The sequence below is a fragment of the Pholis gunnellus genome (assembly GCF_910591455.1).
Source record: "Pholis gunnellus genome assembly, chromosome: 7".
Taxonomy (NCBI): domain Eukaryota; kingdom Metazoa; phylum Chordata; class Actinopteri; order Perciformes; family Pholidae; genus Pholis; species Pholis gunnellus.
In genome coordinates this window covers 4,657,328-4,671,885 of record NC_136533.1, presented here as the reverse complement: position 1 = coordinate 4,671,885, position 14,558 = coordinate 4,657,328, and the positions used below count along the sequence as shown (strand labels likewise).

The 14,558-nt window shown below is 40.4% G+C and overlaps 3 protein-coding genes across 6 annotated transcripts in view; 2 read left to right on the top strand and 1 right to left on the bottom strand.

Moving 5' to 3' along the window:
• Window positions 1–646, top strand: part of plekha7a (pleckstrin homology domain containing, family A member 7a) — a 123,343-nt gene extending 122,697 nt beyond the window's left edge. For all 4 annotated transcript variants that reach the window (XM_079162916.1, XM_079162917.1, XM_079162918.1 and 1 more), the window contains one exon: window positions 194–646. In XM_079162916.1, coding sequence (XP_079019042.1) covers window positions 194–216 — 23 coding nt within the window. In that variant the 3' untranslated portion in view covers window positions 217–646. The remainder of the gene's footprint in view (window positions 1–193) is intronic.
• A 1,868-nt stretch (window positions 647–2,514) lies between these two features.
• On the bottom strand, window positions 2,515–9,235 carry cUnh11orf58 (chromosome Un C11orf58 homolog). The gene is made up of 5 exons (XM_079162754.1): window positions 9,083–9,235; window positions 4,706–4,789; window positions 4,533–4,593; window positions 4,222–4,331; window positions 2,515–3,374 (listed from the first exon to the last, which is right to left on the bottom strand). Exons 1-5 carry the CDS (start codon window positions 9,134–9,136, stop codon window positions 3,150–3,152), a joined length of 534 nt encoding a protein of 177 aa, XP_079018880.1. The 5' UTR covers window positions 9,137–9,235; the 3' UTR covers window positions 2,515–3,149.
• A 2,077-nt stretch (window positions 9,236–11,312) lies between these two features.
• LOC306698169 (transcription factor SOX-6-like) overlaps window positions 11,313–14,558 on the top strand; it is a 106,989-nt gene continuing 103,743 nt past the window's right edge. The window contains exon 1 of the mRNA XM_079162373.1: window positions 11,313–11,632. The gene's annotated coding sequence lies outside the window, so the exon portion shown is untranslated. The remainder of the gene's footprint in view (window positions 11,633–14,558) is intronic.

Genomic DNA, 14,558 nt, shown 5'->3' with positions numbered 1-14,558 from the left:
CGTGAAATCTACTGAAACTAATTAAAGTCACAAATGCAAATAAAATGTTTTTATTTGTTTTATTGAAGAATGTAAACAAACAGACATTCAACACAATTCTTACACATTCCACTGTGATTAAATGTGTGTTTAATTTAAAGGTTTAGAACTTCAAAATGATCCTAATGTCTTCACTTGTCTTTTTGCTCCTCAGCCAAAGCTGCTGCCGAGCACTGACCCACATGAGCGACCGACACAACCCAGCAGACGAGTCTTTGAGAAGAAAAAGGAACTTAATCATTTATCAGCCGTTGCCAACTAACTGATTGACTTGTAACAAATCTATGTATGAGTGAGCACAAAACACATTTCTTTAAAGATTTGATTCCTTGTTTTAAAATAGAATCAATTCTTGCTACAGCACAATTAAGCAATAATAATTTATAACACGAGTGAACTGCTTTTTTTTTAAATCTGCAATTAGCTGTTTTGTAGTTTTTATGAGTGAAAAGAAAGCCAATGCCAACATGCTCCAACTACAGTAGGAATGCTATTTATTACATTGTTTGGCTTAACATGCTTGTTGAACTTCTACTGTACATTTTCTAAATAACAATGATCATGATCCTGTCAATCAACTGAAATGCATGAGAAATATAATATGAATTAAAACAAGTTCATTATTTGGTGTCATTTCCTTGATGGTCAATTATTTTTCAAAGATGTAATACATGTTTCTCTGTTACACTCAAAACATTTGTCATAGGCTGAATAGATTAGAAAATAACAGCAAAATATAATGCTGTTCATTTTATCGGCATATTTTCATTTGATTTGTTGATTTGAATATTGTTAGCTAGAAGGAAACAGCTAGCTATGATGATTCCATATATAGTTCTACACACGGAGGAGAGGCAGCCTTTCAGAGAACAAGAAAATAAAGACCAAGCTAAAATATAATTTTTTAAGCAACATGTTAAACTAAATATACAGTTGGGGCGCGTTCACACACACCAGCCTTGCTTGTCCGGTTGAATCGGACCCTGGAGCGTTTACCTCCTTGTTGCTGTTACTCCGGGTTGGTGTGAACAGACCAAACGGCTCTCTGGTCCGCCGCGAGGTGAACTCTGGAGTGGTTCATTTCTTATGTGACGGCATTAGAACCAACCACAGGACGCGCACCATTTATGTCTTTTTATTGTTTAGAAAAATGCTTGCTTTCCTATTTTGGTGACGGAAGCTTATTTGCACATTTACTTCTACTGAATTTGATGAATTTACTGTTTATCAGACAAATAATTCGGCAATAATTCGCTACCCCGCCCCATGGAGACCAATAGAAGAGCGGTCAGCAGCCCACTGTTTGCCTCACCAGTGTAGCATAAAATCATTATTGTTAATATTTATTCATTTGGCCATTGATGCTGCATTGAAGTATAAGAAGCGCTTCTATATTCTGCATGATGATTTTTAAATACATCTTGATTTTACTTTAATTTAAGTGACCGTGGCTCGTATTTGTTGTTGCAACGTAAAGTTTAAATATAACAAAGTAAGAATTGTGCTGCTAAGTGCACAGAAGACAATACTAACAAGTTGTCTTTGCTGAAGTTAGGATAACTTTCATTTAGACAGTTACAGGAAACTCAAGTGAACTAAACGGCCTTATCCTGAGCTTTGAATTGAGAGGTTGCTTCTGTGTTGTTTTATAAAAATAGATTTTATATTCTGCTTCAGAAACTGTGTTTTAAAACATTTGCACAGTATTTCATCATGCAGAGAAAAACATGGACCAAAAGCTATTCTACTCGTCTGCTGCACCAGTTTTCAGCTCTTGAGGACAAGAATCCAATCATCATGTTTAGCAGATCAAAAGTAAAGGAATCTCCTGAATCATTAGGATATTTGGGAGCAAAGTTCTTGCCCAGCGGGTTGATGGTTCAGTCATCGTTGCTGAAAAACATCCTCACAGCGAGATGCTGCCACCACCACGCTTCACCGTTGGGATGGTGTCACACCGGTTAAACGCAGTGCCTGGTTTCCTCCCAAAACTCCAAGCTTACATGTGACTTTCACTCTGGAGCTCATCCAGTGACCATCAGGTTCTTTGTCACCTCTTTTACCACAAAGGCTCTTCTCCTCCCATTGCTCGAGGAAGAGTCCTGGTTCTACCAAACTTCTTCCATTTAAGAATTATTTGGCCATTGTGCTCTGAATGCATCAGAATCTACTCCAGATCTGTGCCTCGTCACAATCCCGTCTCTGAGCTCTGCAGGCAGGCGGTCGGTTCTTAACTGAAGGCCGCAAAGCAACTAAACGGGCAAAGAGAGAAGGTGGCCGAATATCTTCTGGATATAAAGGCAAGGCAAATAGCCGCTGGACTGATAATCTTCTATTAGCGTAAAAAATGTGCTGTTTCCAAGTAAAGAAATGCCACCAACTTGTTGACTAAAATTCATGTAAAAACCCAAATTAGTAACCTCACTGGAGATGGTATCCAAAGAGGACATTTTATTTACCGCATTTCATCCATAAGAATTTTTCGGACACTTTACATTTCACCCCGGGAGACGAAATGAACCGTTTCCTCTAAAGAGAATGACTTACGTCTCAGTGACGAGGGCCGTGACGGGTTAAATTAATGGTCCATTTATTACCAGTATTAATGCTGACTTCAGACCCTGTTGAGGTAAAGGTGTCCACTTTATGTATCCTCAAGGATTCATAATGCAAAAACATTCTTACATAGAAACCCCCCTCCTTTGTCTGAAGTGTTAAGAACAGCAGATTGTATACAGACACTTCCTTTTATTGGTTTTCAAACAAGAATTCACAAAATGTACAATGTGTATACCAATCATGCTGAATGGCAAGCAATCCCGTTTCATCCAACATAATTTGTGCAGTGACTGTTAAAATGTTCAAACTAAATAAAAATGGGACTATTTGCCATCTTCGTAAAGCTGACTTCTTTAGCCGGCAGACTTAATTCTTCGACCACATGCACTCCAGGATGTCGGCCAATCATGATGAGTGCTTGTGTAGAGAACCCGTTTCTACGCAGTAAGAAGGACTGAAAGATGGGCGATCGCCTACAGTCAAACAAATAACGTCAAAATGTACAAATTTGAGATTACAAAAACTAGTTCCTCCCTGCGAGGACCGCAGCCCTACGCCGACTTCACAAAGGCCATTGTGTCGTTGTGTTTCTGTTCTTCGTCGCTACTGTCTGAGCTGGACCTGGCCTGGTCTGAGGTCTGTTTCTCTGAGTCGGGGTCGCTGCCTTCGTCCTGGGCATCTGAGGGTTTATCTTCACCGGTGGACTTCTCTGGCTCTGTGTCTTTTAACTGACCGTCTACCAGTGGGGAGGGCAACGACTCTCGCTCTGGGGAGGGCTGTGAGTAAGACAACAAAAATATATTGTTATTATTTTTGACTTCCGTCATTCTGACAACAGGATATCTGGAAAACCTAGAGCGTAAACAAACGTCCCTGGGTTACGGTGACTATGTTAAGCCCCGGGCTAAAGAACAACCATTACGTTGTGGTGGTGATCGTGACAGACTTCACTGTGAATTTAAATAAAGGGTAACGTCACGACACCGTGGGAAATGACTTGGTGTTGGAAGTTCTTCGGCTACATCCATCATTCCGGTTACTGTTCTGTACCATTTGAACTTTCTCGACCTCTCAGCTTATCCTGAACTGTTCTGCTGAGATGGAGAAGCAGCACATAAACGTGAGACTTGCCCGAACTTTTGCATCCTAAACTATCTCCTATTTTGTATCTCTTAAATGGTCTTTGTATATAAATTATACTCGATATATTAACTTCCCCGGCATTAAAGTATTTATTGAAATTCTAACAAGTGATTTCTAGTAATGCAATATAGCAACAGCTACAAATATGAGTTTTCCTGTGAAAAGTAAGAGAGTTAGTTTCCAATCATTTTAAATTAAATAAAAACATTCAGCACAATATTTCTGATAGTGTAAAAGAAAAGGAAGCTGCTGTCGGTCAAGAGTTGCTGGTGACTGCAAAATGAACATATAGTGTGTATTAAACTACAAGTCAATACACTCAAACACTTTACTGATGGACATGGTTTCACTAGAAAACTACAACAAAAGCAAGTCTGTTATGTAATCAACATTCAGCAGTCTGAGTCTCTCTGTGCTAAATCTGTTAAAAGGTTGTTTGTTTATGTCTGGCGAGATCAATTAAAGATCTGACCCCCTCACCTCATTGAAACCCAGGCCACAGTGTCTCCTGTTCCGGCCCGACAGCTTCCCATCCATGCTCTGCTGGTACTGCATCTCTAGCTGCTCGTTCATCTTCTTATCTTCGTTCCCTGCAGAGGAGACACCAGTCACAGCAGGCACACCCAGCCATTACAGGCCTATCCATGCATGGATAGTTCTGTGCGGCGGATGTGTAGTGGGGAAGCCGGGTTAATCGCATTGGGCAGAAGTACGAGGCAGCAAAGGGACAGTAGTTTGGACATTAGCAGAACAAATACGGCATTTGACAAAAGCTACATAAAGAAGCCTACCACTGCGGAACTGGGACGTCGACTTGTGGTCGCCAATGACGAGGCGTCCTGTGGGTTCTTTCTGGAAAACAGAAAAAAAATCCCATTTAAATCAAATATAAACGTCTCTTTATCTTACAGGCCCGCAATAAACCAAACTGAAAGTATAGTGATCTGAAACACACAAAACAAACCTTGCCAGCGCCCATCAAACGTAAAAACTTCTGCTTCCTCTCGTTGCTTCCCAGATCCGCTGCTGCCCACTGGGTAGACCCATCCTGCCAAGACAAAACAGTCATCATTTTGACTCACACGCTCAACAAGACCTCCATCAAACACCAGATCATTTACACAATGAATGTTTTTACAAAGCACTCGAGGCTGTTTCCAACCAACAGGGCCGATCGTCCCTTTACCCGCCGAAGACTCACAACACGATAAAACGAGACCAGAGGGATCAATGAGTCTATTGGAGGTACGATTGATGTTGTTCATTCCAGAATTCTCTTTTGGGATGATGTTGCCTTTTGTATGAGTAAGTATAACTGAGTCAATATTTTTCCTGTATATTTGTCAAATTCCTTGCATGCCTATGCGTACATGGCCAATAAAGCTGATTCTGATTCTATTGACATGGGACAGAAGACCCTTACAAATCAGAAAACTTAAATCATAAGATGATCCCCCCCCCCACACACACACGCACACACGCACACACACACACACACACACACACGTGGAACTGTCAAATATATAAAGTGAGAACATATGACCACATTACGCGATCCATTGGAGTTATGTCCTCTGTGTTCTGAGAGGAAAAGTATGCAGCTATTGTTAAAAAAAATAAAAAAAGTCTGAAATACTGGCATCATGCAGCCACACAATGGGAAGTGTAACCAAACCACAACACTAACAAAACAAATATGGGTTTCATGTATAATTAAAGCTGCAAGCAGCATTGACCGGGCCCTCGCACATTCACGCACGTCGAGGGTACTGGCAGGACTCTGGAGGACGCTGCCGTGCGTTTCTGTGACCATCAAACACTGCGTGCATGAGTTAGATGATATTTCCTGCGTCGACCAGCAGCGTAACAAGATCGCGTTGACAGGTCTTAAGCCTCAAATGTGTTGAGGGTACCTCCAATACAATCATAAATGAAAGCCTGTTAAGATCATCAAGAAAATGAATGTGCGTGAATGCGCTTCAGGGTTAGTAACATAACAGACTGTCAGTTTACTGGGATGGGGTTCAACTCCCTGCAGTGTCCTGATTTTATTTGGACTTACATGAAAGTTAAGAAAACAGTAGTATCATTTGCTTTTACTTGAACACTTTAATTTAACACCGTTTTCTTTTTAAGCTCTTCTGTAACTTTAGACTGTTTTGTGAAGCATTCATTGTGACATTTAACCTGATTCTCGTGTAGAAGCTCCGGACAGATCATTTATACTAATGTCGACTGACATGGTTTGGAAAACCTACTGTTATCTAACTTTTGCTCTCCAAGCATCTTAGTTTGCACATATTTAGATCAGAGAAGTCTTTTTCTCATGGTGTGCCCACAAACCCTTTTAATAAGTTCAGTGTTTGGTCCGCTGTAATTATAAAATCCTGCTTACGTCCGTGCTTATCAGTAGGTGGCGCTATGACTATGAGTTAATATTGTCATGCAGAAGTCCTAAAGTCATGACAGTCAACAACCATGTCAAGTTTGGGACAGTTTTGACAAAGTACAGTAGAGTTACAACAGCTTGATGGATGATGGTGAACCATGTAAAATGGCTGCCACACCAAATCCACGTCGTTTGATGAAACCTAAAGCTTTTAGTAACTTTTAATCACTAAGGTCTTGAGATTGTTCCGACCAAATTCTAAGTTGATCTGATTAATTCCCTAGGAGGAGTTCGTTAAAGTAGAGCGCCTGGAAATTGCACAAACGACACTATAAATTCATACAAAATTCAAAATGGCTGACTTCTGGTTGGGTTTAGAGCTTAGAACCCTAAGACCTTTTTTTAAGTCTATATGTGATACACCTACTTCCCAAATTGTATACATCTAGGTGTGACGTACTGCGAGGGCTGAATCGTCTAAATATTGTAGGGGGCGCCATCGAGCCAACTTGCTTCTCTGAAGCATTAAAATCACATCAGATAACTACATTCATGATTTTAAATGTGTTTGACAAGTTTCGTTATGTTTTGAGCATTTTTAGCCCCTCAAAAACACCTTCATTTTTCATGGCGAAGAATGCGTCGCCACGGCAACAGCTTTTCACGAAACAACAAGCTTTGAGTAACTTTTCATCACAAAGGTCTTTAGATTGTACTGACCAATTTTGAAGTTGATTAGATTATTTCCCTAGGAGGAGTTCGTTAAAGTGCAGCGCCTGGAAATGACAAAAACGACACTAGAAATTCAAAATAAATTCAAAATGGGTGACTTCCGGTTGGGTTTAGAGCATGGTCCCAAGAGACTTTTATTTAAGTCCACATGTGATACATGTGCCCACCAAATTTTGTAAATCTATGTGAAACGTAGTGCGAGGGCTGCTTCGTCGAAATGTTGTAGGGGGCGCTATTGAGCCGATTTGCCACTCTGAACGAATAAAATCATATTATATAACTACATTTTGGGCTTGTAATCTGCGTGCAGAGTTTGCTTATGTTTCGACCTTTTTTAGCCTCTCAAAATGACCTTCGTTTTTCACGGCGAAGACTGCGTTGCCACGGCAACGGCGTTTGACGAAACATCAAAAGCTTCATGAACTGGCATTATGAACTTCTTATATTTGTGTGGAAGTAGTTTGATGTTGATCTGATTTACCTACTAAGAGAAACAAGGCAAAGTATAAAGACTTTAACTTACTGTTACCAGTAGGTGGCGCTATGACTATGCTTAAAAATTGGCCTGCAGATGTCTTCAGGCCTGGAGTCTAATCAAAGATGTGAAATCTGGTAAAGATCTGATGATGTGGAGTCAAGTTACATCAGTTTATTCGTTCATGGCGAAGGATCGAAATTCGCCGAGCCGCCACGTCGCCGCCCTTCGACAACTTCTTTCAATCTTCATAATGAAGCATTATCAAGGTCTTAAGGCTTTCCTGGCAACATTTGAGAGGGATCTGATTAATCTGTGAGGAGCAGGATGTCAAAGTACAAAACGTACAACTTCCAGTTGCCACTAGGTGGCGCTCTTACTATGATTCTAAATTTTCATATACATGTGTTCTGAGTCCAGATGTTATGACATATGAGAGATTTGGAGTAGATTAGACAATGTACGGCCGAGTTACAACAACTTCCTTTTTCATGGCGAATGGTGTCTTTTTGACGCCACGCCACGGATACATAGTTCGATAACTTTTTGATCTTTGAGTAACATTTCACTGCCAAGGCGTCAAGAGCATACTGACCAAGTCTGAAGTCGATCGGGTTGAATCTCTAGGAGGAGTTTGTTAAAGTATGATGCCTTGAAACGGTCCGAAAACGCCATACACTTCAAAATGGCCGACTTCCTGTTTGGTTTGGTGAAAAATTCCAAGAGGATTTTTTGTACGCCCCATCACGTTCCACATACCTACCAAATTTCATACAGCTAGGTGAAACCCAATGTTGGGGCTACTCAATAGGGGGCGCTAGCGAGCCAATATTTCATAACGCAGCTGGACACCCAAATCAGATTAAAATTTTCACAAATTCTGGCTTGCGTGCAAAATTTCAAAGTTCTGCCAGTATCCCAAGCACCTCCTTTTTGAGCATAAACAGTAAAAATAATAATAATAATAATAAACATTACGATTACAATAGGTCCTCCGCTCCGACTACGTCGGTGCTCGGGCCCTAATTAGATCATTCTGTGCTGCAAGTTAGGAAGGTTTTTAAAAACTCCTACAGGTTGTTGTACTCTGGAGAGGTTCAGGGGCACATCCAACAAAACATTCCGGATGGTTTGATGTTTACAGCAGGATGCTGTATGTCATATCCATTGAATGTGTTGTAACTCTGTTGTGTTGTTCATTCGGTACCCATGACATGTATTGCTCTGATGTCGTATGTGTACAGAGTGTAAAACCCTGTGAGGCTAATTTGTGATTTTGTGCTAAACTAAATAATATAATTTAATCCGTTTATTGGTTGTGCAACAAAAAACACATATTACTCTATATACACCACAGCCCCACATTTGTTTTAATGTCATTTATTTACAATTGAGAATATAACTTTAGTGGTCCTTCAAAGTAAGATAGTGTTGTGATGCCCAGTCATTGCTGGGTAAAAACACTAAACAAAGACAAACGTACTATAAATCCACCCCGAGACAGTTTAACTTAATTAATACAACATAGTACAACGCGTGATGTGTTTTCTGCAGAAACGTTTTAAGTCAACCTAAAAAGGGAAGTAAACTTCTGTCTCGGGCTGCATAAAAAAACGTGTTCAGATTTCACGATAAAGCGCCTGAAGAATAGCGTTAGCAAACATGCTAACGTGATGCTAGCTATATTTAGGTGTCCCATAGCTTTCCTTTACGGGTTTCAGTTCAGATGTAATTAATTTACTCACGTCACTTGGAGACGCTGGTCGTTTTGTTCCATGCCTATCTTCTGGATAACTCATTATTAAAGAAAGCTTTAGTAAAAAATGTCAATGAAAATGGCATGCCACCTAGCAAAGGCTAGCTGGATTTGTCAACAACCCTCCGTGTCACCACTTCCGGTTCCGTCTTCTTCTACGTTTATGTTGCAGTCGGCTGTGCCAGCACTCTGCTGTCACTCACAGGTGGGTTTTGTTACATCACCCTTAATAAAACAGATAACTGTTTATCAAATTCACTGAAAGACCATTTTTAGAAAACCAGTTGGCAACACTGCCACATACAGTCATATGTATCATATTATTTTATGATTTTCTTTTTGTATTATATTGAACTAGAGGAGAGGTTTATCAAACTGCTAGAGAAGTCATCAGAAGCATAGATATGTATCTCTGCTCAGAAGTAGCCTATGGAATGAAAAAACAGCCCTACTTCTAATTCTAACAAACCACAAACAATAATTTGTATTTATTTATATGCTATGCGTAATTACATATCCTTGTGTCGTTCAGCAAATAGGCTATATTTAATCAAATAGTTGACTGGCTCAATTCAATTCTTGATTTGGCTAATGTTAGAATGTCCTTGTAAATGTCAAGAGGCTTTCTTAAAAAGGGGCTAAATGGAATTTAATTAATCACCAGTGTGATTCAAAACACAATGACCATCTCTGAAGCAGATGTTTTTGAATGAAACTAAAAATGTGTTTTCTCAACGGCTAGATTCAACCTGGTCTTGGAGAAATGCTAATTCTTGCAACGAAATAGCTCGGATTCATTAATTAAGGCTTGTTTGGAGGATGTTTAGAAACAAGTATCTCGGCTATTTGATAAAAATGGAGTAGTAGAGCAAGGCAGGGCAAGGTTATTTATCTAGCCTGGCACATTGCATACACAGAGGCCGCTCAAGGTGCGTTACATGATGACGTCTTTAAAAAAGACGCAGATATATAAGATAAAGAAATAAAATATTAAAAAAATGATGATTAAAGGGACGTAGATAAAATGGCAAAATAAAAGCGCAAGTTCAGTGCAAATAAAACACTTTAATTTAAAAAGCAGTCACCAGTCACATAAAAGTCAATACAAGTAGCTACAGTTGGGGCAAATCTGAGATGTTATTTCAGTTTTCAACATGCTGTTCTCATTCAGTTACATCACAAAGCTGTCACTTTTTAGTTTTACAGTATAAAAGGAGCTCTCTATTGGACGGCCTGCATCAACGCTGCCAAAAGGTGGCGTAAGAGTAAGTGTCATAAAGAAGCGCTCGCTCCTCTGACAGGACGCTAAAACTCAATTTCTGCAACACACAATCATCGAGATATAAAAAGAGAAGTTTTGGGGGCTTTTAGTCCCGTTTATTAAAATAAACACGTCTTGTAAAATTAATCAAGGTGAGCTTAGATACCATAGGACTACTTTATTATTTTCAATAAACTGGATTTGTTTACTTCAGCAAAATGAAGAATAATCAAACTTTGAAGACTTTGCAATTTATCGGTGATGCGTCAAAAGAGGAGATTCATTTTGGATCACAGACTCATTTTATTCCCAATCAGACTGTAACAATGTGTCTGTGTGTGTGTGTGTGTGTGTGTGTGTTTTAATAAGAAACGACCAGTGGTGAGACATCCTCTACTTACATCATGCAAAATAGGACCACAGAGAAAACTTTGTGGTTTAAAATTTGCCTAAACTGTTCAAAAAAAGCTATTTAAAAACATTTAAATGAACATGAACAAACATTACGTGTTAGTGTGTGTTTCAATGTGGGGCGATTTCTGACAAATAGAACATGTTTATAAGGAGAAATAAATATGGCCACAGTTAAATAGAAAGTAATACAAGCAATAGGCCTAATTTATTCAAATTGTATTAAAAGTGACTGCCAAAAGCAGGTGACCATGCAAGCGCGCCCACACATACACACGCGCACGCATACAGGCAACAGAAAAGGGGACAGCGGAAAAGTTAGAATGAGGAATAGGGGAGAAAAGGAAAATGTAAACTGTTTATGTTCTAATGAACAACACGCATTTAGAAAGCGAGACAGAGACACATGGAGAGAGAGAGAGAGAGAGAGAGTGAGAGAGAGAGAGAGAGAGAGAGAGCGAGAGAGAGAGAGAGGAGGGGTTATCCTGCATCTGCCTCTCTACCCGACACTGCCCCGCACTCTCACTTAACCTCCACACAGTGCCGGACGGGAAATAACTTAAAACCCTTTTTTGTTTTTAAAAATAGATCCTCCTAATGACAGCTCCTCGGGCTCAGTCTCACCCCTGACGACGACGCCGAAGCGTTTTATTCTACTTTCTGATCCCGAGCGGAGCGCAAACAGAGGAGTTACTAAAGTCCCAGACACGCTCCAACGATGGTGACTTTACGCACGAGATCTGAAGGCTGTTCCAACTGACTGCTCTTGTTTTTTGGTCTCGACGCTGAAACTCTTCATCATCGCCAGCAACGATCTCCCAAGTTTTGCCGAAAAACACGCAGCGAATGCCGAGCAAGTGAATCCAGGTAAGAGACGTCCTGTTGCATCAGTGTGGACCAGCGCGTCCTCCTGCGCTGCTCGTGTTTGTGAAAGTCGGTGCGCACTCCGGTTATCTCTGCTGCACAACAGGCAGCGATGACAGCAGAGGATTTGTGGCGTATCGGGTCTTTAAACCTGCAAGTTGGACCGTGATTAGACCCTACGTGACCTGCAAAAACTAACTCACAGATGACATTTCTCTTTTTGTTTTGTTTTGAAAAGTTTTTAAGGTGTTGTTGACCAAAACAAAACTGAAATAAGTAATAATAAGTCATTTATGGATGTCTTATCTTACTCTCAGAAAGGACCAAAAAATAACGACTGGCACGAGTTAACGGTCAATTATTGTTATAGTTGTAATCAACGACACGTGCACGTGATTAGATATATCAGTTATTCCCCCTTAAAATATCCAGAATTAAGCTTATTATAAACACACCAAAACCGCGTGGCTGTGATTCTGCCCCACTTTCATCCACTGAGACTCATGTTGGAGCTGACGAGGTGCTTAAAAGAAATACAATTGTAACATGAAATGTGTACTCCGGCAAACTACACCGATGTGATCAGAAATGTGACTTCCAAACACATGTTAATGAATTTGCAGCTCTATCTTCTTTTTTTTTTAATCCTCCAAGTTTTAGCTGGTGAGGTGTTTACATCCAAATTAAATATACTCGGTTAATTTTTGCCATAAAAGATGCAATATATAAATATAAATATGCTATATTGAAAAAGCAGAAACTTCAGTTTAACTTGCACCCTTCACTCCATCGCTGTCAGGCACAGAAATGGTTCAGCGGTTCTGTTCCATCAGAAAATGGTTCTACGGACTCAGAACCCACTAAGAGACATTTAGAAAGAGTCTCTGAAGCACCATGTACACAAAGACTTATTGCTATAACAAATTAAAGACCAAGCTTTATTTTTTAAGCACTTTTCTTTTTTTAAAATTAGTTTCAAGAAATCGGAGGACTCCTGAAGTCATCCCATCCGGACCCACTGGAGTCTTTGAGATGATACTTCCAGTAGTTTCTTCCTCGGCCACACAGCGGTAGCCTTCTGTCCAGGAGCGCTCTGTCCGGACAGGCTGCACCATGTGTTCCATGTGCTGGAATTAACAGAGATAAATAAAATAGATGAAAAAAGTGGTGCGTCATTAGGGCCAAAGTTAACTTTCCCTTCAGAGGTCACAGCGCCTGACCCCAGACCAATGCGCGAGTCTCAAATTAAAATAGACACGGAGTCCTAAAACGGACCCATTAGGAGACAATACAGAGGGACAACAGGACGGTGTCCCAGCACGGCGACAGAGAAATAAATGTGTAAGTTTCCTTTTTTTTTTTACTCTCCTCCATCATGATTTCCAGTTGCCTTTCTTTACGTTAGATCGTTAAAAGTTTGCACCGCGAGTCTTAACTTGGGTGCTCAAAAAGTGTGAATTTCACTTATGAGTTGTGCAGCCTGATAGAGTGACAGGCCGCGCTGATTGTGCATTGAGTTACGTTGTGGTCGCGTGAACTTGAGCCATGCACGCAGGTAGCCTACAGTTTTTATTTATTTTGTCCGGAGTCAGGAGTCTGAAGCTCGGACAATGAGGATGAGACAGGGGGTACGGGAGGACAAGGCGCACGACGACGGGCCTGGAAGTGACCGATAGAGCCACTTCAGGGTGTTCCCCGTATTTAGAGCCACGCTACACCTCTCAGATAAGCCGCTGCTCGCCTGCAGATAAGGAGCTTTTAGAGAAACAGAGCGAGAGCGAGAGAAAGAGAAAGAGAGAGAGAGAGATCACAAAATGAGTCTGAAAACCGCTGAAGAGGAAACGCACAATTATTCCTCTGATTTGTGAAGCAACTTGTTCTGGAGTTTTTGCGCAATTTCCCAGCATCAGCTTTAATTGTTTTACGCATCCACACTTTTTTGTTTTTTGTTTTGTTTGGCATCAAATCACTCCGCTATTCAGAGTTATAATTGCCCGGCTTGACAGATCCTCAAGTTGCCAGTTTGGACCTGCCCACGCGGGCCAGCGCAGTAAATCACAATTTCCAACAAGTTGTTTAATTGTTTGGACTGTGGCAGGACAATTTATAGACCCCCACCCCCATCCCCCCTCCCCCTCTCTTGTAAGTGAGAGTGTCTGTCTGAAAAACAATCCGAGCAGGAGGGGGTTGGGTGGGGGGGTCACCGAAGTTGATCTCCTATGGCATTTTGTTTTGAGCAGGTGCTGCGGGTTGAAGTTCCCTCATAAGGTAAAGTGGCATTAGAGTGTCCAAATGGCAGACTTATATATAGGCTGCCAATTCAGCACATTGTGCCGGGCTCCATGGTTGCGCTCTCTCCGCTGTCTGAGGGAGACCTGCAGCCTTTTCTTTTTTTTTCTTCTGTGGAGATCCGCGCTGACAACAGGCGGCCGGTCACTGTGTGGTCCATTAGGACCCCGTCAGCAACACTGAATCATATATTATGAGCCGTGCGTATAATGCCCCTTATTACTGGAACATTCGAATTAAAGTTTAATATGAGAGAAATTCAAAATAATTTACTAGAAGGAAATTATTTTCTCTTATCTTAATTTCTCTCATTTTCATTTTTAAGGTTACATTCTGTTTTTATTTTATTTATTATAATAATAATAATGAAATAATACAGGTACATCTGTTCAGTTAAAAATAAAATGCATCTTAATTGTTTGCGCCTGAAGTCTAATAAACAAATATTTATTTTATTTTCTGATTTTATATCTATATTTTCTGATTTGATATCTCCAACACTCACACTTTTCTTTCTGTCCTGGCAGCAACACAAGTTTAACCGCTATGAAAAAAATCCCTACAAAACATTTAGTAAAAATCTTGCTCTAAAAATAATTTATTTTTCTCTGCCTCCAACGTTAAGCTCCAAGAATGTGCG